The following is a 27,510-nucleotide window of genomic DNA, read 5'->3' as shown; positions in this document are numbered from 1 at the left end:
GCCGTTTCGAGTGCGGAGGATTAGCTCCGGGTTCGACATGGTGCACGCATGTTCAGCAGCACACGCGCTTCTCCTCGCCGCGTGGCTTTCGTCGGGCGCCAGCGCAGCCTCGTCCAAGGCTGGTAAGGGCGTCGTCGGCGACACTTATCCGTGCAAGTCCGTCTTCGAACCGGCGGTTCCCTTCGGCATGAAGTTCTTCGAACGTAAGCGGAATCACACTCAACAATTTCTGGACAAAAACATTTGTTAAAGGGAAAGAGTCTATGAGAGCACTTTTTTCATATATTGTAAGATTTAACTGTAACAGTCAATATATCCGCACGTCTCCCGTCGGCAGGCTTGCATTTTTTTGCTAATAACATTTTTGCTTTCGTCCAAAACCGTTTCACATTGCTTTTCTATTGTGGTCTTACAGCTCGCTGCGAGGGATGAAAACACTGTGAAAGAAAAATTTTGCTACATGTCACAAGAATGGATCATTTGCTTCAATATTTTGTACCAGTATCTCACAGTTTTCTTATTTTCCAAATTTCTGTCCAAGAATATTAGACAAGTTATTTTATTTTCTTGTTAGGAGCGACAACAAAAAAAAACGATCCGTATGCTACTGAGTGCTTGGACCCGGCCGCGGCGGCCGTGTTTCGACGGAGGCGAAACGCAAGAGAGAAAAAGAGAGAGTCTTTCTCTGTGACCGAAATATCTGAGACAGTTACTGCGCCATTTCCTTTCTTCAAAAAATAAAGAAACACCAAGTCACCTAAACACTAAAGAAGCTGCAAAAACTATAGAGGAGCACTCGGACGATTATCACCTCTCTAAAAATATGTGTAATCCAAAATTAAATCAATATTGCAAGAGACGTAGGTGAATACAAATGTAGCTTTTTTGAATTTCGCTTTGTTAAGAAGGAAAATAACGTAATGGCCAGTATCAGAGAGTATTTATTTTGAGCTGTTGCACACTATAAGTAATGACGATTTCTACATCCACTTTTTTATAGATGACGACAGGATTGATTTTAAAGATAACAAAAGTCAGAGTCATAACTTTCATATCCTTATGAATAAAAAGGTTTGCGGATCATAAACGCAGAAAATTATAGACGGTATATGCAAACAGAGATGAGAATGCCCAGAGCGCTGTCGTTACGTGCGAGCGGGCGTTTTTGTGACGTCAAGAGACGTCACAATTTAAAATTTTCAGGCACGAAATATTATTTTCACTATTCACACGTCACCTGACGTGATCGTCTCTCGTGCCCTTCTTTGCCCCGTGCGGGCCGGGACGCGTATTCCCAAACCCAATCCAGTAGGCGCACTTGAGCAGACGCCGCCTAGAAGCATGAATCGCGGCGCCACCTAACCGAGAAAGCAAGTACTGCGACAACAGTTAAAAGCACAATTAAATAATCACTCGATTAAATCGACTGGATGGCGCAATAGATTGCTGTTACATTTTCGAACGCGAGAGACGGCAAATAAAGCATTGTTCAACTAAAAATTTGATTGACTTTTTCTAAAACCAAAAATTAATACCAAGCGCATCGTTTATCATTTAACTGAGCATGTCTTACATTTTAGGATGCATTCTGATCTACTTTGAAGACAAAATCGTCTCTTAAACGCTTTGCTTAACGTCACTTATTTCTCAGCTTTTTTTTCCGGCGCTTACCAGCAGGTAAGCCATGAACCACTTCACCCGACCATGTGTTACCTTTTAGTTTGCATTACGAGGTGCTTTTCCGACAAAATCTTGTCATGTCAATGAACATATAGCCGTCGTCTCCTCTAGTACGCATATGGGATATAGTTTTGCAGTCCGCCTTGGCATGGGCAGCTTTCCGCTCCTCCAGCTTCCCAGTGCGGGCGGAGCCCGAGGAGGCTACATGACACGCGGGTCAGCGTATGTATTTTCCTTGTCAGCGTGACTGCGCGATTTTTAAATGCTGCTCGGGGTGGCCCAATTTTTTCTCCTCACAGCGGCGTGGGTCAATAGGTTGTCGAATTTCTAAGAATCCATACGTGTTTGCTCCCAGTGCGCTGCATGTAGGGGCGCCACTGAAGGCCGCCTAGTGGTCGCTTTTGAAGATACTCTCGGGGCGACTCTCCACTAAGCGGCTGCAAGATACAATGGACTACTGGAATAAGGAGACTGGCCATCAATTTCAGTTCGATTAAATTGTTTTCGTATGAATGGGACTCAATAATTGGACCACTCGTGCTTCGGTATATTCTATGCTTAGTGAACCGCAACCGCTTCGGTAACCGGCCAGCAATATGGAGCGAAAAAAATCTTGACAAACGTCGCACAACGTTGCAAAGTAGTATCGTGCAAATGGAGAAGCACGCTCCATTCCATGGCCCCAAGCTGATATGGCATATATTTAATTTCCACTAGAAACGGATGAAAATTTTCTTGAAAAGCACCACAGAATTTACGGATCACTTTAGTACACAAGCGAAGTCATTACAGCAATACGCAGTATTTAACCTATTTGCTTACCGAGCGAAGCTCGCGTGGCAGCGAACATCTGACGGTTAATGGTGGCACGTCGATTCCTTAGGATTGGATATCAAAATAAAAAAAATTCATAAAAAAAAGTGACGTATTAAAGCAAAATGTGATCAAACTGCATTTCCGCTGGTGTTACCGGACGAGATTGGAAGAAGTAAAATTGTATCTGCAGTGCATTTTCTGAGAACATGAAACCTCAAGCAAGAATATGTTGTAGCTGGAACTTCGCTGAAATTTGTGTCACAGTGCGTCTACAGTGCATGTTGCTGCTTTGACGACGCAAGTGCCGACGAATACGAATTCACGACGTGACAACAGCGTGAAAATCTACGGCGAGCGGGCAGTGCGGCTGGCTCCTTTTCCTATTGCACTAATAAAACCACCAACCTGCGCATGCGTCGTTTACCACGCTTGCTATTACTAACAACCAGCTACTATCCTGACTGCAACCAGTCGTCTGAAAAAAAGTTACGCAAGAAATTAACATCAGCCGCCTGTTCTCTGATGGCCACCAGTGATGGCGGCCATCAGAGAACTATGCCGTGACAGCCATCTTTGTGCCTCAGAAAATCTATTTTCGTAAATTATTGGTAGCCATCCTTTCCATCTATGTGTGTTTTACCACGCGTCCCCTTTGCTTTCCACTGTTACAGGTTTCTGAAAGAGATAAGTTTTCTCCGTATACTGTGAAAAATTAAACGCATGCTTTCAGATCCCTAAGGCACATATGGCATAACCTCATGCCAGCAGGACGGGGGGGTCTACGGCTGAAGCGCCTTGTCTCCTGCCTTCAATGCCTTGGTCAGGCCACGCGACGCCTCTCAAACGACTGAGGCGTTGAATGTAAACGACGGTTTATGACATCACACCGATGCTCTGGAACATGCGACTACCTACACTCGAGCACTTTTTTCGGTGAATGTATGTCTTCTAGCACATTACTGTCTGATTCATGTAAATGACACCATCTATTGGCACTCGATGACCGGTTTTTGATAACATGACATCTGTTATCTATCCACATGACTGCAAGAGCACGTCATCAACGCTGATTACGGCAGAGCGGACCAAGCTTTCGCAAGACGCTTTGTTCTGGCACTGTTTCATTTCCAGGAATTTTTATGCATGTCGGCACATTAATCTGAAATATATTCGAAAGGTCTTACTCTATGTTTCCTAATCGCCCACCAAGAGTAATGCGTCGATGTCAAGCCCGTACACGTATGAGAGACTACCGCTATTTATACATTCGATTTGAAAGTTTGTTATATTGTTTGTCCAGAGGAAACCAATTTAGGAAAAGAAAACAAGTGCGCCAGTTGCTCACACTAATGCATTATTCCTTGGTTGGTTCTGAATGACGTATTCCTTTGCTTATTGGAGTCATACATGTCTGTAATTGACGACGCGGTACAGCGTTATTTAAAAGCGTTTGGGCCAAATAGTTTGATTCCGAGCAGCACAATGTGACCGTTATGGTGGCCCTGACTACTAGAAAGTCTTCAGAGTCGAAGGCAAAGGTTCTCGTCACCCTCTAAACATAGTTAACTTCAGGGACGCCTAGGTGCTCCTATTGCCGGCTGACTGGCCAACCATGTGGCGCGAAAACTTTTGTGCAAGGTTGTACGATCTTATGATTGCGCTACTTCTAGATCTGAGAGACTCTCAGCTGGAAGAGTACTCTTGAGGAATTGCGTCATGCGGAGCTTACGCTAGACGCCAAAGAGAGGATCAGATAAGCGACCCCTGCCCAAGGTTTTAAACAACGGTCTCTGTGTGAGCAACAAGTCCCTGAATGCCCTTTTGCTACCCAGAGGTTGAAGTTGGCTGTTGACATATATCACGATGATGTAGCACAAATGCAACTATGCCTAAAATCCCCTTTAAGTCCTCGTGTTGCAACAGCCGGCTGTCCGCCAGAACGGGTATCCCAGCGCACTGTGACTGAACTGGCTTGGTAAAGGTGTCTGTCACATCTTGTGTAGCTAAGCTGATCGTAAAGCTGGAAAGTGCTCGCTTAACATGGATGCTAGAGGAAACCAAGGCACTTCCATTGTACATGGTAGATTCCGAACAAGTTCGCGTTCTCAAGAAAGCATCGTGGACCACGTAAGCGATATTGAACATGGAGTGCTTTCGGCCTTTAAACTGTAGCCATTTTCCTTGACATTAATAGAGCTTATGATAGCGTTCTTTAAAGCACTGTACTGGATCGCTTGCAAGACATGTGCTTAAAAGGTCACCTTGTGCGCTTTATCCACTCGTTCATCTGTGGCTGTTCGAGTCGAGTAAGTTTACGGAATACTATTAAGTTCGGAAAGGTCGGTACTGTGAAGTGTGTCCCAAGAAGGTGTTCTCTTCCCTTGGTTTTTAACTTTACAATAGTTTGTCGCTCGAGCGGAGGGTCCTGCCAACACCCTCTGGAGAACTTCAGGACTTCTGGCTGTTCCTCCCCCTCCCCTCCTCCCCGCGCTACGTCACGCGAAAGAGACCTGCAGAGAAGTTCCTTAATGTAGCATGTCTCGAAGCTACGAAGTGGCGCGCGCGTGTTGAAAATGCTGACCGGAAGGTATAGAATGGTTCACTCCATCTATTCGGAGAAGTCCGAGTGGAGACGACGGCGCCAACAGTGCAATCGGTTCAGGAGAAACGATGAAAAAGGAGAACTTTTAGCGTGAAACAACTAAGGAAGGACGAGGACAGAACACAGGCATGAAAGAGCACTACTCTCAACTAATTTTTATAGTCAGAAAAAACTGTCATTTTATACACCGATTCCATGCGCAGAAACTGCACACATGACAACGTCTGCGTACATGCGCAGTGCCGGGGAGGCTGTAGATCACAAAAACTCCTCAGATAAGCCTATCTAAAAACGTATACTCTTTAGAGTACAGCTTCACCGAAGGGCTACTGACACAATCGGACCCCTACTTCCTGATGTGGAACGCTTGAATCAACACCCGCTTTGACTCGTCATTGCCACTTCCGATTATTCGTGTCTTTTTTAGTAACGGTGCGCATGTACCCGGTCGATCAGAAGACCTACAATAAACAACCAAGTTTATGCCAGTGCCCTGCTCAAGACATCTTTCATGTTCCCGTAAGCGTTTATTTAAACAACGTCCAGATTGCCCAACATACACTCTTCCGCAAGTGATAAGTATTTCATAAATTATTCCAACCTTGCAACCAACATATCTGAATTTGTGATTTGTTAGGCATTCTCTCGTCCTTCGTTCACCCTTCACCCTAGTGCATAGGCTTTTCAGTTTGCATGGTGCTGAAAACACAACTGGAATTTGGTATTTGTTGGCCAATTTTTAAAGTTGTGGGCCACATATTGAGAGTACAGAATTACCTGAGACTTTTTCTTGGTTCTCATTTAATTCCCTTCCTTACCTACTGCATCCACTGCTGTTTCCTTGTTCTTACTTTTTTGCAAGATTGTTGCTGCCACTGAAGATAAAAGGGTTAAAGGAAAGTGGCTGATAGCAGCCTAGAAATCTGTGAGTCGAAGCTTTCCTGAACAGCATGACAACACGACTTATTAATAGCTTCTACAAAACACATGCTTGCGACAGCCCTTTTCACAGTCTTGGTCTGTGCTGAATCATACGGCACATTTCCTTTCGTGCGCGAGGCTTATAGCACCAGCAAACCAGCCCTTCTAGAACCGAGATCTGAAGTTCCAGGAACTGCAACTTCTTATCCTTCGGAACCTCAGAGGTAAACTTTAATCCTCTTCCAAACTGTCTCAAAATGTTTAAAACTTGCACAACAGTGTCGTAGTAGGTCAAGGGATCACTTTTTCTTAAAATAACCAGAAAATTATTTACACACCTAAAAACTTTGATTACTTTGTTCTTCTCGAACGTGTCACTTAAAACTCTGTCAATGGAAGACAGGAAAATCTTGATAGCCTGGCGTGCCGCGACACGCGTCCGAACGCACTTTTATTCTGGACGTTGATCGTGCATGTAGAGTCCGCGCCTTGCGCTGCGCTTGCGGTTGTGTGTCCGTCGAGATGATATGCTAGTGTTTACACTCTAACGAATGGGGGTTACCTTTATGCCAGGATAGGCTTAACAAATAACAAAATTAACAAAATTAAGACCAAAAATGTAGGTTTTTCAAGTCTCCACGGGATGAAGAAGCACAGAACGCCTGAATTAGGGCGATACTAAAAGCCAACTTCGTTGTGCCACTGCGCTCCAGGCTAAGAGCTTCTAAACTTCTTCGAATACTAAGTTTTTTCAAATATAATGCACTTACATTAAGCGTTGAATTCTAAAAAATGGTCTTTTAAGCCAGGAAGCTTGTAAGAATAGTAAACAACAAAAGCAGCCTTTAAAGAGGTAACTCCTTTTGCAAGTTACAGCCGCTACTTAACAAAATTTAACTTCCCTATAGGTTTTACGAACTTCACTTTATTGAGGCCGACTTCACGCGAGAGGAATCCCGCACCGACGAGCTTACAGGGCATACCGCCGCTGCACCGCTTGCGCACAGGCACAATCTCATCAAAGTTTAGTATATGCTCATGCAATCTTTCTAATGCAAGCACCTGAAGGAATTACCCCAACTCGAAGTGCATGCGTCTTGACGCTGCTGCTTTGAAAACAGCACTTGAAGTGTCTGCCGAAGTATTCCGTGTATTCCATAAAAAGCATGAAAGCGAATAAGATTCTAAACCTAAAAGACGACGGAATATTCATCAAGCAAGCAGTCAGCATTCTGCTATGCTATTGAAAGAAATGAACGCCTTATCTTAGAGCACATCATTCAAGACAATGCACCATGCATAAAATATACAGGTGCAGTAACGGCTCACCTTAGTATGAGAGCTTAGTTTGTACACACGCCGATAAGACAACAGGGCGCCAGTTTCTCTATTCTAACTGCAGCAAAACAGCAATAAAGCGGTGATGGAGCTGCTTGTGAACACTTTCGAACAGCAGTGCTGAACTCAAAGTCCTAAATCCGCCAACGAAGACATTTGCAAGCAGATTCTTCTGCTTGTTATGTTGTAAATTAGTGCGCTGCGGAAGTGCATATATTTTCCTTGGAAGCGACATTATTCATTTAAAGCATAATCACAATTATAATAAATACACGTGGCCCCAGTAAAACTACACGTACGTGGCTGTAAAAGTAATCGAGTGTGTTTCATTTTTCTTTATCGCCGTGCTCCGTGAAAAAGTAAGGAAGGAAAAGCTTGAAAACATAGGTAAATTAATTTAAGGTAATGCATAAAGAAAAAACGTTTGCTGAGAAAGACGAGAAAGCGCAACGCGATAGAGTTGCTGACATCTGTACCTATACAATCATTATAAAGCTGGTTTGCGGCCAGTGACTTAAATAAATGCCGCGTAAAGTGTCTGCTCTTCATTTTAATGTTTTAATTGAAAATTATTGATTGATTAACGGATGTTTATTGCTGCTAGGTGATTCGAGCCGCGATGCTTTCAACTCAGCCGTGAGTGGCGGCGACCGTGGGTCTCTTTCCGTGACGTCACCGAAGGAGCACTCAGGCCTTCCCAGGTTCTGCAGAGCGTGTTAGTCCTCCTCGATTCCCTCCAGAAGGCAGGGGTGGCACACGTATTTCTGCAGAACAATGTTTACCCTCCTGAGAACCGATCAATTGGGAAGGAGGCTCCCCTTCTTACACTCTTTGAGAATACTGAGCTGCACTTCAAACGGTGACAATGACAGTTTGACTCTTGCGTGTCTCCTGAGGATACATTCCCTTAATACGGAAATAAAGAAACGCACCCATATACATCTGGCACAAGAAGATGCTCAGAATGTTCGACATAGGGACGCAGGCACCCTTAAAAACAAACCTCAAAAACGAATGCCTCGGCCACTAGCCTTCCTTTTGATCTCCGCTCCGCTCTTCTCATCTTGTCGTTCTCTATAAGGAGAAGTACACATTCTTCAATTTCCCTGTGCACTTACCCCCTGCCTCCTAACTTAACGATATTGGAGGAGGTACCCCTTAGAAGGATAGGAGCTCGGGTGGACCTTACCCGTGTGTGACATGCCGAAGGAGCTCTCAAGAAGATGCAGAGCTCAGCACATATCCGAAGTGTTCCGAGCCGGCCGCTGAGGTGGAACTTCGCCACCTGCTGTGAACTTCCCAAGAAACGCAGGACCCAAGAAGAAGACGATTGCTGGAAGTCAGACTTACAGCTGCAAGAGGGAGCACCTGTTCTTCTGGCTTACGAAGAGCGCGAAGGGCCGGAGCCTGCTCAGGTTTCTTGAAAAGAATAGGCGCCACGACCTACTTTTGCTATTGTCAGCCAATTTTACGCCACGTGGCAAGCCTTCGATATAAAAAAAAATACTCTAGCGTGTGCTTGCATGCTTGGCTAGGTGATAACACTGTAGAGCAAAATCTTGTTTTTAACACTCTTTTAATGTATTGCTGCGCCGAAGTAATATCCGGCAGATATAACATAAGGCTGATCTCACCTGAAGGCAATCACCACCTCAACATCAACCTCAACTTCCCCCGGCACTGTGAATATTTTAGGCTTTGTCTATTACAGGTCAGCTTCTGAAACCAAGTTTTATTTCGTCTAATCTGGCGAAACTTCTTGCATTCAATTTTTCAGCTAAAACACAAGGGTCACTTCCCGCAGAATGAACAAAAAGCAAGCCGCGCGTGCAGTCCTAACTAAAACCTGACGTCTGGCGTTGTCTGTATCGCTCCTTGAAGGGCATCTTCGAGAGTTTTTTTTTGTTTCTTTAATTTCAATTTGATGTTCGCGTTATATATCTTTAATTCACCATTTTCTGGGCTACCAAAATTTGTTTTCAAAATATATAAATATAACCTCGAAAAAGCGAAAGCGGCAAACGAAAACTCGGTGGCATGGCAATATGCTGCAGCACACCGGCTTCAGTGTTGGCGTCACAAACCGTGCTGTAAAAACTCTCGTACGAGCACTGAAGGCCCAAAAACAACTTCTACTCATGACTTCGTTCATGAAGCACCTTAATTATTGAATATAATGCCAAATTTTTTCAGTGGGCCTCGCATATGTGTGCGGTACTGTTTGTGGCGTCCCTACAGAAACCGCCAACGTAAACGTTTATTTGCCCTGGAATCTAGCTCCGCAAAGCAACCAGATCTTTCGAGAATAATCAGTACCATAGAGAGGAAATCCTGTGAAGATTTCATTGAGATACACGAACATCAAGAAACTCATGTAGTTCCCTTCAACAATTAAAACGGTCAGCAAAAGCCGCACCTCCGATCTTATGCATATAAAGTTTATGTCCAGTGTTGTACCGTCATCTGGTCACGTGTGCTATTACATCGTCTTTTAGAATTCTTTGTAACTTAAAAGCTCAATAATTACTTCAGAATTTTTTCTAACACTTTCCTGCATCTTAAATCAATCAATACAGGATGCTTTGGTTGTATACGCCCCGTCAGAAGTATAGGTGCGAGAAGAGCCATATTACTATGCTAGCGATTTTGTCTAGCTGGTGATTAAACATAATGATTACACAGTACGTAAGGAACTATGCAGAATAGAGGAAGGACATGGAACGAGCGCTGCGCATGGCACGAAGGGACGACAATGAGTGGGACTAGGAAACACGCCTACAAAGATGACCATTAGAAAGAGGCTTTTGTCCTAGAAACCAAGTTCACCCTGGCAGCGGTTTGCGTTGGTTGGTGGTAAACACAGCGCGGGGAACAGAGAGAGAAGAGAACGACAGGGGGACAAGCGGTGATTGGTTATGCTACGCAGCTTTGCAGCCGTTGCTGCATTTAGGCGGCTCCAACAGGTCCGACTCCGATAATGATGATAAATTTTAATAGCGTGAAGGCATCTGCGGTCAAAGAGTGCCTTCGCAAAAAGAGTTTTTGTCTTTTAAAGGCGGGGTCCAAGACCCATTTCGCAAGCATTTTGCAAGCAGAGCACCAGGCCAACGGAAACCTTCTAGCCATATTATAATCGGTGGGTACCTGGCGACACTAACAATCGAACCTCGCACCTCCTGCATAGGAGGAACACATTGAAACCACTAGGCCACCGTTGCGGAATAGATCTCACTTCGTGACAGACGAGTAGATCTGCAGCTCTCGATTTGTGCACGGGACCATTTTCTGGCCTCTCCACGATGTTGCTAAAAATTGCAACCTGCTCTGCCGCGTTCGCTTAAACTGCCACCCGTAAATTCGAAGTTATCAAGTAGGGCAGTTTTCGGAGTGAAGGGTTTAATCTACACAAGAAGAAAAACACATTTATTAATCTTTTTACTTAACACTTAATTTAATATAGGCTACGGCTTTTGTTAAGGCGCGGTAGAACACACAGTCCTGATGAGCATGAAAACAAACTTAAACAAACGAAGTGCTCCGTTTGTTTCAGTCTATTTTCTTGTTTCTTCAGTAGTGTAATAACGTGCAGAACGTGCCAGTCTTCTTGTTTCTTCAGTAGTGTTGCAGTTTTCAGCGCGCAATAATCAAGAACCACCACCCAATGGCCCGTCATAGCAATTCTATGATACTGATGCCCCCATAATTACGATATAAACGGCGTTTTTAGTTCTCAACACCGTTGAATAAAAATGCAAATTTTCGCACGTGTCACTGAGCCTGCTGTCCGTTCCGCTCTCATGGTGAATGACAACGCCTTTAGCTTTTCTTGGCGGCGGCAATACTCCGAACTCGTCCTCTGGTATTAAGCTACCTGCTTTACAGAGCTTATGGGAATCGGACCATATTCCCCAGAATTTCTCTTCATTGTTTCAAAATGTGTGGCGTTCACTGAACTGTTTTGCTGTTTCATTGTACCATTTACACTATGGTATGTTATGTCGGATGTCTGAAATTGGCTGAGCTAGTTTAAGTTCTATCGGCTTTATTTTGTGCAGCATAGGTTCTCTAAAATGCACAGAAAATTTTCGCCAGTGGACGAGTAGTGAGCGAGTGAGACATTCCACAAGGACGAATAAAAAATTGAGCAGCGGATTAACCACGAGGAAATTGCAAGAAATTCTCCCTTTCCCACATCCACAAGAGACCGACAGTAAGTGATATCCGAACTCAAGGCTTACGTTTTGGGCGAGGAACCTCGAGGAACCTAAAGAAAATAATCGCAAGAATATTTCCAGATAACTGACGCCTCGTAGCGAATAAAGGCTACTCGCCTACGTCAGAACAATCGCCATTTTCTGATGCTCGTGCCAGTGGCTGGGTTGGGCGCAGGGTACCGGACCAGTCTGGCGCAACAAAAACGTCGTGCTTGAGTGTGCGGTTTTCTCAAACATTCTGTTGTGTTATATTGTTGTCAACAAAGCCCATTTTTAATATGAAGAAGCAAACGAATACAAGCATCCAGCATCTTCAAGATTCTCCTGACTACGCTTGAATTACGCCGAGCGATAAATTCGCGACAGGTGACTGTGAGAACGTCACCAACATATTCACCCCTGTATGGCACACAAGACCGGCTAGGCTGCTGACGACACATTCCACGTACGAAAAATGCGGTGCATTGGGTGCTTTGCCCTAAGCATAATTATTTCGTGCCGATCTTCTGTCGTAGCTCATAGAGACAGTCCACAGGCCTCGCGTTACTCTTGAGCTTACCTTGACAAGGGTTGAAGCTAACGCATGTGTTGAGATGCGCTGCAGGGAATCCTGCCCTGAGTATCTCCTAACGACGAAACGCTAATGCGATAAAAGCGCCTGATATCGCGGCAAGTATAGGGAGCACACTGGGAGCTGTTACACGCCATCCAAGGCTTTTGTATTTTAAAAATGCATGGGGAGTGCAGTCAATAATCAACCTATTTCCACAGATAGCTCAGAAGATATACTTTCAGTGCGAAAGCCCTACTTCGCGTGGTTACGACAATAAAAAAATTTGGTGAAGCCCCGGAGTACCTCGGGTAAGCTCGGGCTAGTTCGGAGGAACGTCGCGCAAGCTGCAGCCAATGGTGGGAAGCTCGGGTAAGTTCGGACGAGCCTGGCGCCAGCTGGGGCTGTGGCGCGAACAGATCAGCTTCGCTGGTCACTCCACGAGAGCACTATGCTGTCGCCGCAGCCGATCACGCCTCGTGTTAAACTGTGTTAAACTGCAACGCACTCTCTCTCTCTCGCTCTGTGCATTGCACGTAGTCGTGTTCATAAACTGCCATCTGCGGCACGAACAGATCCGATCATCTTAATCTCGATCAGAGCTTCACCTAAGTCTAAAACCGTCGCCAGACGTGCCGACGACCCAGAAAAGCAAAACCATGAGCCGAGTAGGCTAAACACATGCTTTCGCACGTCTACTCAATTCAATGACATTAAAACCCTACCAATTTTTTTTAGTACAATAGCACTAATAAGGAGGTTAAGAGCCTCTCAAAATTTTATCTTGTATGTGCACCTCGGGAGCATAGAAGAAAAGAGGAAGAAAAAAATCACGTCGATATCCACAACTGGAAGTCGAAACCGCAGCGGCGCGAACAGATTGCTGTATTTTTTTGTGTCTTTATTGCCTGTTTTGACAGTTTACGACCGATCACAAACATAGGTTCTGCGCTGCACTCTCACACATCACGAGCGTACATGTGTTTCACTCACGTGAGAAAGTCAAAACTATTTCAAAGAACGCAACTCTCCCATCAATTTGATAACTTCATCTCCAAAACATAGCTCCTTGTACACTTCACGCAGCTTAAATATGTTTTCTTTGAAGCAATCTCAGTTCAGTTTGGAATACCTTTAAACTGTCACGCGTAAAAAATTGCTAAAAGATTTGCTTGACTGTGTCTTCCCCGAACCAATATAACGATCTCTGTATAGTGGAGGAGGACAAGGAAGAAATGTTTTAAAAAGAGTAAGGAAAATTGAAGTGCCAGAGGGCGTGAAGATGTTTTTTTCTTGAAATTGCACACTGGTACGTTGCCGGTTAAGACATGGATGGAGGAGAAGGGATTGTTTTTATCATGGGGTGCTCACTGCTTGTTGTGGCAAAAACCAGAGTCAATAGAACACGTCTTTATTGATTGCTGGGATGCGCTGTTCTTTTGGGACTTGCTCCAGCGTACAATAAAGAAATACTTACCGTTGACGCCATATGGGATACGATTTCTGGACGTTGAGGCGGATCTTTATAAATACGATGTATTTTTTTCTTCTTGGCCTGCACAGCATTTCGCGAAGCAGGATGGCTGTACGACATTGCAATGAAGATGCGCGGTGTGTCACTAGGCTATCGCCGCAGCGTAGCACGCCTCGCGTTAAACTGCAGGAAACTCTAATAATACTAATAATTGGTTTTTGGCGGAAAGAAAATGGCGCAGTATCTGTCTCATATATCGTTGGACACCTGAACCGCGCCGTAAGGGAAGGGATAAAGGAGGGAGTGAAAGAAGAAAGGAAGAATGAGGTCCCGTAGTGGAGGCCTTCGGAATAATTTTGACCACCTGGGGATCTTTAACGTGCACTGACATCGCACAGCACACGGGCGCCTTAGCGTTTTTCCTCCATAAAAACGCAGCCGCCGCGGTCGGGTTCGAACCCGGGAACTGCGGATCAGTAGTCGAGCACCCTAACCACTGAGCCACCGCGGCGGGTCAGGGCACTCTCACACTGCGCATTTCAGAATTTTTTTTTTTTAGGAAAGGAAAAGGTGCAGTATCTGTCTCACATCTCGGCGGACACCGTTACCATGCCGTAAGGGAAGGGATAAAGGAGGGAGTGAAAGAAGAAAGGAAGAAAGAAGCTGTAGCGGAGGTCTCCGAAATTATTTCGGCCACCTGGATATCTTTAACGAGCACTGAAATCGCATAGCGCACGGGCGCCTTTTGCGTTTCGCCTCCATCGAATCGCGGCCGCCGTGGTCGGGTTCGAACTCGCGTATTCCGGCTGAGTGGCCGAGCTCCTTAACCACTGAGCCACAGCGGCGGGTCGCAAAGTTTAGTCTCTGTTCATTTTGAGGAAAGGAAAGGCGCATAACTGGCTCTCCTGGGTCAGTGGACCAATCAATCGCGCTTTGAGGCATGCGGCGGTTTGTGTCCGCCTGCAAAACACTGTACTTTCGCAAAATATTTCGTGCTTAGCAATGCTAAACCGCCAGTCATTTTTTTTTTCACGTGTGAAATAAATGTCTCTCATTTCCGACTGCATTCGCTCATATTGCTAAGCCGTCATTATGCTTCTGATACCTACTTCACTCGTATTTTTGTTAGTTTTGTTTTTATTTCGTTGAAAGTACATTATACTTTAGAAGCGTTTTCCATTTGTTGTGTAGTGGAATCCACTGACTGTCATCTTGCTGTACTGTCTACCTCAAAGAGATCTTTAGCTCGAGAAGCCGCTGAGGAGCTTTTAGATGCGTATCCTTGACTCAAGATGCAATAAAGTTTGATTCATTGATTATTGTTAACAATTACGGAAAATCTACTTACAAAGTGTTAACGTTCGCCCGCTAGTGTGCTGACATAGCTCCGTCTGTGTAGACATGGGGCGCATATTTTCTTTCAGCAGTGAATGATGCAGAAAAAACAATAGGTTAAAATTGACATTTTTACGTCCGAGCTGCGCATAATGTTTTCAAGCAAAAACCGGTCCAAATGCGGTGTGATGTGGTACTCAACGTTCTATATTGCTTCTAGCTTGTATGGGTCTAGGAGAGTGTACGTTGTATTCTTTTCTCTTGGGAAACGTTATTTCCTTCTTCGCTTTTTTTTCAGGATGGCCCCAGGAAATCCGCATGAAGCACATGGCATGTCACAATATCTCCGCCCAGGAAGCTTTGGAGGTAAGACTTTCTACAGGGCTCAAAAAACCGTTGCCTGCTAGTAAGCCATTCTGAGTAGAAGCACGGTGTCTCCAAGAGCTAAGAGTTTCTCCCCATCGCTGCCGCCTTATATCATAACATATGCGAGCCCTCTGGTTTTTGCAGCCTGGAAGTGCGTAGAGTAACAAATATGGGAAGAACAATGTTGTCGAGAGAGAAGGACGTTGGAAGTAGAACTGCTCAGTAGCTGAGTTGACAGCATTTGAAGAGCGCTCCTGCAAATTTCGTGATGTAACTTTTAATATCCGGAGGTGAATACACACGCAATTATATTTAAATCGACCAGAATATCGAGAGCCGAGCACTGTATCTGCAATGAAGTTCACAAGCTTACCAGCATTACATAGCAAACAAACAACCATTTTACGAACATGTGCACTCCAGACGATATTCAAAACTCTCATAACGATCACTACATTGTTTGCAGCCAGACACATTCCCAATGAGTTTGGCTGCGACAGGCAATGACATTACTCGACCCGTTTGCTGGAACGATTTTACTGTTGTCTTAATATCCTCCACGAGTCAGCAATGGGCAAAATGCTAGATTTTTCAGAAGCCCTTTCTGCGCTGATTTTTCACGGCAGGGAACACGGAGGCACGTCATTGAATATCCGCGATAAAAAACACTCTTTTCACAGACCGAACCTTGATTAGGTTCGAAATAAAACCTAATTTAAGCTACAAGTACAGCATTCCTGAAAGCAAGACTCCAGAGGAAAAGAAGCATTCAGATAGGCAAAAACGGAAAAGCAGTAGCTTACAGAAAACATTAAACAACCAAACTCATTGTCACGGAAAGTTTCAGGAGGCACCCGCGGGGAAATCTCACGCGTGCAATGTATATGAGCTTACGGCAAATGACGGCCGTCTGGCAAGTACACCTTTCCGGTAATCGTTTATCACTTATACAGGAGTGCTTGCTCTCTTTTGCTCGTGGTAGGATACGAAAGAAATCGCGCAAACTTTTCTAACGGCCACTCCCTTTTCCAGCGAGCAGAACGAGGAGTGGGAGGGGGCGGGGAACGGCCCATATCATCAGCGCTCATGGCACAGGGTGTCCGCTATTACTTTTCACCGGTCATGTTATAAAATGAAAGCTCTCAACACTAAAATTAGCAGAGAAAATAACTCTAAACGGGCTACAATTCTTAAAATATGAAAAGTGAATCCCATATAAAATTTGTTTCTCAATGAAAATGGTGCAATGTTCTTTGTTCGTTTTTCAATTAGTTTTATTCGTAGAACAAAACCATTCTATGAAAGTATCGGTTGCTTTTGTTGCCAGTGGGTGTGATTTCCGCCAAATACCCCACGCCGTTTCTTAAGAAGTAGAGAACCTGTACTCATTTTTTTTCCAGCTTCATGAGCGAGAGCAGTCGCGCTCGTATACCCTAAGGTCTCAACGGTTAACATTGCCATTTATGGCGTTTCCTATAGCTCGTAAACAGCAGAGTAGTTTCAAGTCAAAAAGCTGGGCAAAGCATCTTGCGCTTCCCTATTAGCCAAAAAGCTCATGATTACGTTCCGCAAAAAAAAAAAACTTCTGAATTCCTCGCTTTGCCAACTACGCGACAGTACGCAGTACTAACGTTTTACTTTTTTCCATCCGCTGCACCATTAAATATCTCGCTTGAAAACATCCTGAAGTAAAACTTTGCATTATAGTCCTAAGTACAATAGTAATTTCTAATGCGGTGCTACCATTCAGCCTATGTTCTTGTTCAGATGTTTTTACTCCATGAAGAACACCCATCAAAACTTAACTAAACAGCTTCAATAGCCGTTTTCGAAGCGTTTCATCAATGAATGTCGAGCAATAAAGAATGAACATCTGCTTATCAACCTTTCGTGCAAATGCCTGGTACGGTCTGTAATCTCTCCAGATACAGCCATAACTGCCGTTCTGGGAAGTTGGTAACTGATCGATGATTCAATTGCTCTCGTGACTATAATTATTCCATATGCAGCCTCTTCAAAAAAACTCCAAATGCTTCTGCACTGTTAACTGGTCCCGCGAGCTGGTCGTTCTCTGAAGCGTCAGCCATGCTCCAGGCTCAGTGAAAGCTCTCATTTACAAGAAGGCAGAGCAGTACTCTCCAATGCAGTGAGCATCGGATCTCTAATCTACCCAACGTAGCATGATTTTGCGATATCCGTGGGTCTCGTCACAGTGGCACATTTGTAAACATCTGGCGGCGGTGTTACCCATTCTCCCAGGATACAAACTTAACAGGAAGATTTCGATACCACTTTCTTTATTGGAAATTTTGGTGCTGTGGTCGTGAGGATCGAGGTGCTATTATCGACTAACAGAGAGCGGTGGTTGTAAATGTTACTCGCGAATGCAGAGCTTGTTTATCCTAGCACACAGTGGATTTGGATATAGAGAGCATGGACAAAAAATGCGTCTCAGTGGTTCAAAGGCTGCCATGAAAAGCAAAGCGCGTTCAAAAAGTAGAGAAGTATGCGCCATGAGCCTCAAAAGCGTCTCAAACACCTAACAGGTGTTCAAGTTTCTCTGCGTTGCCCTGACATCCCAAGGTCTGGGAAGTACCGCACTACTTTTCAGGTACCTCCTTAGCAATGAAATTATAGCACTTGCATTGTTGATGTCTATTTCGGATCCCTCATTTTGTCTCTCCATAAGTGTACTTGTACAGGGACCTCCGGACTGCCTAATACATATGCAAGATCATACGTTTACTTTACCTTTGTATCCGTCTGGATTAGTTTGGGTGGTTGGTGATAAATAATTACACCAGTATTCGAAATCTACTACGCCATGGGGGATTTCTCTAAGCACTCTAGACTAGCCCATGAAGGAACATCACATTAAACGCCCACGATTTTTTTAATAAGATGAGGAGAATTTGCTGAATGTAAATAGCTAGTAAGAAGGTAATTCAAATCAGGGAAGCGGTCTGTTATCGGCAGTACAAAGAGCACTCCAGAGTGGATATCCGCCCCCAGTCTCTACCTGGATCATAACGATCTCCTGGGGTGTCGCTGCTTCGCAATATAAAACGAACAGTTAATACGAAGATTCTCACAATGGTTCAAAGGCAGGAGCTATCTCATGTAATAACCTTCTAGATCATATGCGCCTTCTTTTGTCTGGTGGCAATGCCAGAAATATGAGCTCATAAAAATGTGAATTTTCAAGCTCAGGATGCCTGCACAAAAATTTCCTTGGTGACTGTATCATGGTGCGTTCTGCACAAACTAATAATAACATCTACATCGAACGCCGGTCAACTACAACATGCAGCGCGACCGTTCGTACGATGTCCACAAGGCAAAGTGCATGGCGGCTGTGCTACCCTCCGTGGAGGCTTCGCAGCGAGACAGGGAGGCCTGCCGAATCGTCGTCGAGGCCACCAACATGAGCAGCGCAGCCTTCTGGACAGTGACGCAGGTGAAGAAGGTTTCCCGCGCCTCGGTGCAACGCATATCACCTTGTCGGGATGGAAGCTAATAGAGAAAAATTCTGCTACACCACAAAACGAAGAGCGGAAGTGGTTGAAGAAAATTTTTCAGCATCATTGATCAGCGGCGTCCTGTCTCTGCGCAGTGCATTGCTCCTGTCTTCGTGTTCCTTGATGCGCTAGCACTCAAAGCGTATTTTTTATCATTCTCTTATGAAACTGGAGTCTTACAGGAGCTGCCGGCACAGCCCAATCGAAAGGGTGACGCATGATCGGCTCGTCCGAGTTATTTGCGAGCGGAAAGCCAAATATTTGTTCAATTTTAGCAAACCTTCTTTATTCATAGAATTTTGGCCTTTATGCGAAGAACACCGCCGACAATTAATGTCATCCATGGTCGTCCACATACGGTGTGAATTCTCTCATGGGGCCAGACAATGAGGCACAACTTAAGCCTTTTCTCTTTCCTGTTTTGCGCGACGTTCTGTTCTAGCAGAGGCACAAGGGGTCGCAGAAAAATTTAGCATCGGCGAGTGCATACGTGCTTAATGCTTCATGTTAGCCTTAGCACTGTGCTACATGGCTATTATCGTTGAGCTTTATGATTTGACAATTTATTCTTCTCCAGAACTGACAAGTGCCTTATTGCAGCTGCTGTTCCTTTTGCACCGTGATCATTTCGCTTTGCTAGTCACTCAAAATTGCGACTGGAGAGTCTGGCTTTATGTTTGTGCTGCAGCGGTGAATGTGGGTAAAATAGAATGCTCTCTTTTAGCGTGAAACCAGGGCTTGTCAAAAAGCACACTGTTTGATGAGTAATTAGTCGATTGTGCACGCAAAATTTTCCGTTTCTTTTTTTTTATACGCCCTCAAGGTTCAATTTGCAGCGCTGAGCACACGAAAAAAATGTACAATATACATCACAGGAACAAAATATCAAGCACAAAATAAAGAGAAGCAACCAAAGTCAAGAGATTTCAAAACCAACCGATGGTAACTCTGGGTTTAAAAAAGTAGATTCCTTAAGAAAGTTTCCGGCACGAGTGACGACCGCAAGATTATTTGAACACTCCGCAATGTTTCATTAGCGTGCGCCAAAACCTCACTGCATGATACCACTGTTCCTTATTTTTCACTTAACGAGAGTAGAAATGCGGCCACCAGCACTGTGTGCATTTGACGCAAGATCAAGGGTCTAAGGTCAGGACATGCTATTTCGCGCTGTTTTAGAGTTCTCGTAAACAATATAGTTTTAGCAAAGCTTTAATCTATATTGGCTCCGCCAGATGCAAACAGCACATGCGCTTTGACGCCTGCAGTTTGCGGCACCTGTGCACGCTAACGCTTGTAAGCAAAATCATATTCTACAGCGCTAACCACGGTGCTCATAAATTGCACTATTTTCATTCCAGGTGCGAAGGTGCATAGCGGACAGCGTGATGTTCCCAGATTCTGATGAGGTGAGTTCATTGTTGCTGCCTGAGAATAAACCGCGCCCTGTACGGTCTATTCTTGAGGCAAACGATTTTATGCGAATGGTACTCCGTAGTGGACGGTACCACAGCACAACTCCGCGGCGTCAGTCAACTCAATCATTTATACTAAATAGCGCCGATATGATGGCCAGTTAAATACGCGCGCACTTATAATCAATCAATCAATCAATCAATCAATCAACGTTTATTAACTTAAGATAGGTGCACGTTTGTTTTTTTACAGGTGGGACCCCAGAACTCGAAACGAGTTGTAGAAGTTGTCCTTTGATTACATATTTTGTATTTTATCAGTCTGAGCTATATATAACACTATAAAAAGACAAAGAGAAATACATAAACATAAATTTCAATAAATAGGTTGAAAGTACTACAATATTCGCTTGCACTCTCCTTTTATGAAAACTAGAACTAAAGATCCCCAGGTGGTCGAAATTATTCCGGAGCCCTCCACTACGGCACCTCTTCTTCCTTTCTTCTTTCACTCCCTCCGTTATCCCTTCCGTTACGGCGCGGTTCAGGTGTCCAACGATATACGAGACAGATACTGCGCCATTTTCTTTCTCCAAAAACCAATTAATATTATTATTATTATAGCATAAAAACGCGGCGGCTGCGTTTTTATGGAGGCACAACGCTAAGGCGGTCGTGTGCTGTGCGATATCAGTGCACGTTAAAAATCCCCAGGTGGTCGAAATTATTCCGGCGTTTTTATGAAGGAAAAACGCTAAGGCGCCCGTGTGCTGTGCGATGTCAGTGCACATTAAAGACTCCCAGGTGGTCGAAAATATTCCGGAGCCCTCCACTACAGCACCTCTCACTTCCTTTCTTCTTTCACACCCTCCTTCATCCCTCCCCTTACGGCGCGGTTCAGGTGTCCAACGATATGAGACAGATACTGCGCCATTTGCTTTCCCCCAAAACCAATTATTATTATTATTATAGTCGTTGGGCTGCATCTACTGAGCTCGGATGCAGCTACCATGTGTAGCTCAAAATATTTAAGTTGAAGTAGGAACATAGATGCAAGGCATTATGGGCACAAAAGATGCGACTGCAAGGCTTCTAACTATATTGACAATTCTATCTATATCATTTTCGTTTCCATGCTACCCAGTACACCTGTCTCAGCTCTGCAGCCGAATTCTTGTGGGCTCTAGCGGTAATTCCGTTGTCACAATGCTTTGAATAATATTAATAATAATAATAATAATAATAATAATAATTTTAATAATAATAATAATAATAATATTAATAATAATAATAATAGGTTTGGGGGAAAGTAAATGGCGCAGTATCTGTCTCATATATCGTTGGACACCTGAACCGCGCTCTAAGGGAAGGGATAAAGGAGGGAGGGAAAGAAGAAAGGAAGAAAGAGGTGCCGTAGTGGAGGGCTCCGGAATAATTTCGGCCACCTGAGGATCTTTAACGTGCATTGACATCGCACAGCACATCTCATAGCCTTAGCGTTTTTCCTCCATAAAAACGCAGCCCCCGCGGTCGGGTTCGAACCCGGGAACTCCGTATCAGTAGTCGAGCACCCTAACCACTGAGCCACCGCGGCCTGTACAATGCTTTGAAAACGCAACTTTCCGTGCTTGAATAACACTTCTGTTGGGCCTAGTTGGTGCATGGTGATACAGATGAACGATGTGCCAAAACTTTCGACGATCCACATACACGGGAAAAACACAAGGACACAAGTTGCACCAGTCCTTGTGTTTCTCCCGTGTATGTGGTTCATCGAAAGTTGTGCGCACATCGTTCATCTCTATTCCGTGCTTGACAATGAGCTTTCTCGCTGCTCGGAAAAATGAAGCTCCACAAAATATTAAGCAGTGAGCTTCTCGTTGACACTGTAAAATGTTATTTACAGTGTGCTGCACTTGTAGTTTAGTTGATAATAATAATAATTGGTTTTTTTGGGGGAAAGGAAATGGCGCAGTATCTGTCTCATATATCGTTGGACACCTGAACCGCGCCGTAAGGGAAGGGTAAAGGAGGGAGTGAAAGAAGGAAGGAAGAAGGAGGTGCCGTAGTGGAGGGCTCCGGAATAATTTCGACCACCTGGGGATCTTTAACGTGCACTGACATCGCACAGCACACGGGCGCCTTAGCGTTTTTCCTCCATAAAAACGCAGCCGTCGCGGTCGGGTTCGAACCCGGGAACTCCGGATCAGTAGTCGAGCGCCCTAACCACTGAGCCACCGCGGCGGGGTAGTTTAGTTGACCAAATAAAAAATCAGGGGGGCGCTTTGTTGACCTAAAGTGCGGGGAAGCGAAAGCCTTTAGAGCGGTGTTGTTGCTTGTGTCACTGATGTGGGGTTAAGATGTTAATTAACTGCACAATTGTTTGCGAATCTTAAATGCCGGAGACACTAGAGGGTGTTCGGGAGACATCCGTTTCATTCGACACCTTTCTGGAAACACTCTCCAGCGCCCTTACGCTCGGCAAAAATGACTGTGGGACTGTTAAAAAGAATGAAAAATAGTGTGTCCCTGGCCCATGCAACTAGGAATAATGGGCAGATAAGAAGAACTACTTATACGTTGGCAAGAAGTAGCGTAATCGTTAGCATGCTCGGCTCCGGATCGGAAAGGTGGTGGTTCGAATCCCGCCGTACAAAAGGATCGTTTTTCGTATCGAATCGACGCCATTTGATTGGCAGCTATAGTGTAACAGATTTCGCGGACGAACGGACGGACAACGATGAGCCATTAAAGGTTTTCGCCTTAAAAGGAGCCTTAAGGGCGGTTCACGTGCAAGCGAAATGGCGAACAGCGGCGCGGCGCTGCGAAGCGGTTCGCGAGCTTTCGTTTCCCATGCATCGCCGCTGCGCTTTTCCCACCGCTTCGAAATTAATGTGGCTGGCAAAAGATATGCGCTTGCAACCGGTTTTGGTGGCCTGCAAACACCAAAAAGCGTAATATATAATCATTATGTTGTCATTTCTTTTCACAGTTTATTTAAATAAATATAACTTTTGCGTTTTAAGCATTAAACAGCACTTTATACAATTTCGTTTTTAAACAAAAGTTCGTACGTGCAGCGTACAAACTCGCGTGGCAACGCCGGGCTGTCATTGGCTGAGATGCGGTGCTGCCGCGTCGCCGCCGCAAAAATTTTCAACTTGCCCGAACCTCGCCGCTCAAGCCGCTGGAGCTTCCGAAGGCGAGTACCCGCGGCGACAAACATGGCGGCGTCCTTCGATGCAGGACGCCTCGCTTCGGACTATTTTCGTCGCTGTTACTGCATTTTTCAGCACGTTCACAGGCCATAAAAGAGCCAGCGGTCTTTCGCTTTGTCTTATCTCGCCCATAAGAAAACGTTTCAGCGATAAATTTGCTTTAATTTTTATTTCGGGTGACGATTCTTCCCTTTTAGGCTTAAAAGGGCGTTGAGTTGTTGACAACAATGGTTACTGCCCTAACCACCAGATAGCGCTACTGGGCGTTTAAAAAGTGAGAATGTTAGAAATGTCGTAACGTCCGACAAAATAGCTGCATTTAGCGTACGCAAGCGTGCATAAGGTTTTGGTATGTAGACAGCATCGATTAACCTCTTGCCACATCTGTGTACGCCGTGAGCAGACGACACACAGACGATGAGCGGCGATGCGGTGGCCGGGAAGTGTATATAATTATAATATATTATAATTGGTTTTTGGGGAAAGGAAATGGCGCAGTATCTGTCTCATATATCTTTGGACACCTGAACCGCGCCGTAAGGGAAGGGACAAGGGGGGAGTGAAAGAAGAAGGGAAGAAGGAGGTGCCGTAGTGGAGGGCTCCGGAATAATTTCGACCACCTGGGGATCTTTAATGTGCACTGACATCGCACAGCACACGGGCGCCTTAGCGTATTTCCTCCATAAAAACGCAGCTGCCGCGGTCGGGTTCGAACCCGGGTACTCCGGATCAGTAGTCGAGCGCCCTAACCACTGAGCCACCGCGGCCGGTCCGGGAAGTGTGAACGAGACAGCATTCGGCGGCCGCGGATTTCCGCTTCCTCTCACCGCCGAATGTCCAAGTGTGAACGCGCCATGAGAAAGGGTGTATTCGCCGCGGCGGCTGCATTCGCGAGCGGTTCGCTTGCGTGTGAAACAGGCGTTACAAGTACTCCGGGCATGGCTGATAGCCTGCGTCGTTATATCATCTAGACTTGATTTCGAGTTATGCGGAGGGGACGAGGGAGAGAGAGAAAGAAAAACTTTATTTGGTCAATTAAGAGTTTAGCGTTCGGTCTTCGTCTTCATCGCCGCACACTCTTGACCTTCAAACAGGGTTGGGCGCCTAGCCCAGGGCTCCACTGAGTCGCGCTGCTTCGCTTGCGTGCTGCACCATTGCCCTTTGGGTGGCGAGCTCGCAGATGGTGAGCCGGCTCTCCCACTGCTCCGCACTCGGGGTTTTGTGTTGGTGGAACGTGTAGTTTCGCTTACACTCCCAGGTTATATGGTAAAGCGTGGGGGTTGGCCCGCATCACGGGAATGTGTTCATATACTGTGTAGGATACATCTTGCTAAGTATATGTAGGTTAAAGAATGTTCCCGCCAACTAACTGCTTCTTATTGTGTTAGGCTCTTATGTGGTGGGGAACATCTAATTCTCCTGCCTCTTAGATAGTTTAGGTATTCTGAAAATCCGATCTCCACGACAATTATTATCGTCGGCAATGCGAAACACAAAGCGCTAATTTCCTACCGGTGTGTATACAAAATTCTGCGTAAGGGCTTGCAACGGTTCAAAACAATGAAATCGAGAGACCGCGGCCGGCATCTTCCAAAAAGACACGCAAGGGGTCGTATAGTAAGTTTTGTTTCGAAGATGCCCATATCGTTAGAAACCCGGAACAAAAATATATTGGCGCTGAAATATCTTTCTCCATGAAAATGGCGGGTGACGTGCTGCTTAGCATTGCTCTTTCAAGAAATATTATTTATTTCTTCTCTAATTCACATGAACGATCACATTTTTTGCCGAAACTAATAGTTTGGTTTATGGGGAATTAACGTCCCAAAGCGACTCAGGCTATGAGAGACGCCGTAGTGGAGGACACCGGAAATTTCCACCACCTTAACGTGCACTGACATCGCACAGTACACGGGCCTCTAGAATTTCACCTCCATCGAAATCCGACCGCTGCGGCCGGAATCGAACCCGCGTCTTTCGGGACAGCAGCCAGGCGCCATAACCTGGTCCTGGTCGGCTCACGGTGAAGTGCCATGATATAAGAATCGGCTACGGTAGGACCGTACGTGGCATCTCCTACGTAGTGTATCGGATTGGGCAAGTTAGAACAGCACTGCTCAGCTTCCAGCTCAGCTTTGTCAAGTGCTTCCACCATGGCGCAGGCTGGGAACGTGCAATAGAGAGACATGTGTTCGTTTGCAGGAGAAGCTCGACCTGGAGGCGAAGCGGGCGCTCTGCCTCCGCGAGGCGCTTCCGGACACGCCGGAAGGCGACAGGGAAGCAGCCTTCCGCACCGCTACCCAGGAGGCCAATATCCTCACACGACGCCACACGGACCTCAGGCAAAAGGCAAGCGCATGGCAGCTATAGCACTCTGAACAGAAAGGATTAAAAAGAGAGTAAGCTGTGCTCTAGTGCACTCCCTTTTATAAAATGGTGCACCCCAAAGAACATCTTACTCCTTGTTTACTCTCATATGGGCGTATCCGTGCTTAGAGTGTACGAGCGTAGCCTGTTGTCGGCCCTCTTTTATTTTAGTGAGAATTTGAAACTTCCACATCATTATGATGCATCACTTTTTGTTAACGATCGCTTGCGAAGCAGATAATATGCCCACGCGATAAAACTAGAACATTAATTCTGTAAAAGTTCTATTGACAATGAACTCTTCCCTCCTGATGATGCAGCTAAACTAACAAGCGGGAATCGGTCGAGATGTCCGGAATCACTTCGGCGAATTGCATCGCTTTTAACTGCTCCGGATTTTCAGTACAATACTCTTTTAGTGAACTAGCACTAAAACACTCAACCTGAGATTTCGGTCATCATTGTTTGTCCGAAGCCTTTCGCCATGACCTTGAGATTTGCAACCTGGTTCGCCCAATCCCCACCGGTGGCGGCACCTACCATCGCAGGGCAGTGGCACATTGCTTAACCGTGGCACCACATAGCCAGGAGCAGTATGAGGGCTCCCAGGCACCTATGAATTTAAAGTAGAGAGCGACCAGTTCGGCATATGAGGGCATCAAGTGTTTAGCGCTATCGTGTCATACCCTTAGGAATGAGTCCGATTTGGCCACTATTTGTTTGAAGCCTGCCTTGAATCTAAAGCGAGGGGAAAACCGAAGCGCTAGCGCACCTAATTATGATTTGAACTTACCGCGCTAAATCGTCCGCCACTTTTTGTCTGTGGTCTCAGCAAATGCTAAATGAAATTAAGACTCTGTTAAGTGTACCTAGCGCAGCGGAAATTTGCGAGCGGTGCAGTCACTTAATAAAAGGGTATAAATTAAAGATCAGGGCTGAATGATGCCGTAAAATCAAATCCAGCCGTGGAAAGCATAGAGCCACAAAGATACCGATATTGCAGTACGTAGCTCAATGCGGAGATGTGTTATGTTCGGTCTAAAATACTTATCCTGTCTAAAGGTATCCACTAAAGCAAATCCATTTAGCTATTGGGCACTGCAGCACTGTATCGCAAACAATCCTGTCGGAGGCATTCTCATGGTAGCACAATGCTGAGATCATGACGTAATGTGGCATTGATTGAGCTCCTGCCAACCTCATTGCATGAACGAAACACTAAACTCATTACCGACCGTACTTTGTTCAGTTGAGCTCACTTCCTGTTTTTTCATCCTATTATGGTAGAGGAAAGGGCTCTAATTTTTACGGAGCAGGTCGGAAAGACGACTCTCTGCGTGACATTTATGCCCAAGGGCTTTGGATATTTTTAAAGAATTGCAATTAAAAAGGAAACCTCCTTGGCCGGAAAGACCAGTTCGATATTTGCCTCTTCTTTTTCCAGCTGGAAACCTGCATGCACGAGTACTTGTTGCACATAGAGGCAAGTACATGCTTTCACCGTTCTTTATTTATTCGATATTGGCGCTGAGAGGTACGTACTCTTTCTGCTTTGTTTTATTTCTCTTTTTTTGTAATCTACACCATTCAAAACGCGGGCGCTCCAAAAACGGCGTCTTTTCTGACAGGTTACAGCCAGGGCAAGACGTTTATAATTAGCCCTTTAACGAGCTTTGTCGCGAATTCGCGACATATC

General features: G+C 45.2%; 1 protein-coding gene across 1 annotated transcript; it reads left to right on the top strand.

Moving 5' to 3' along the window:
- LOC144097313 (uncharacterized) lies at positions 1-27,405 on the top strand. The gene is made up of 6 exons (XM_077630055.1): positions 1-203; positions 15,229-15,296; positions 18,607-18,753; positions 20,176-20,223; positions 25,650-25,796; positions 27,259-27,405. Exons 1-6 carry the CDS (start codon positions 38-40, stop codon positions 27,343-27,345), a joined length of 663 nt encoding a protein of 220 aa, XP_077486181.1. The 5' UTR covers positions 1-37; the 3' UTR covers positions 27,346-27,405.
- The last annotated feature ends 105 nt before the right edge of the window (positions 27,406-27,510 follow it).

The sequence above is a fragment of the Amblyomma americanum genome, chromosome 7, assembly GCF_052857255.1.
Source record: "Amblyomma americanum isolate KBUSLIRL-KWMA chromosome 7, ASM5285725v1, whole genome shotgun sequence".
Classification (NCBI taxonomy): domain Eukaryota; kingdom Metazoa; phylum Arthropoda; class Arachnida; order Ixodida; family Ixodidae; genus Amblyomma; species Amblyomma americanum.
The sequence above is the reverse complement of the archived record's forward strand: the minus strand, read 5'-3'. Positions and strand labels throughout refer to the sequence as shown.

Coding starts and splice junctions, on each gene's coding strand:
- LOC144097313 (XM_077630055.1), top strand. CDS start 38: ATGGTGCACGCATGTTCAGCAGCACACGCGCTTCTCCTCGCCGCGTGG. Junction 204..15,228: donor CGGCATGAAGTTCTTCGAAC/GTAAGCGGAATC, acceptor CTTTTTTTTCAG/GATGGCCCCAGGAAATCCGC. Junction 20,224..25,649: donor TGTTCCCAGATTCTGATGAG/GTGAGTTCATTG, acceptor GTTCGTTTGCAG/GAGAAGCTCGACCTGGAGGC.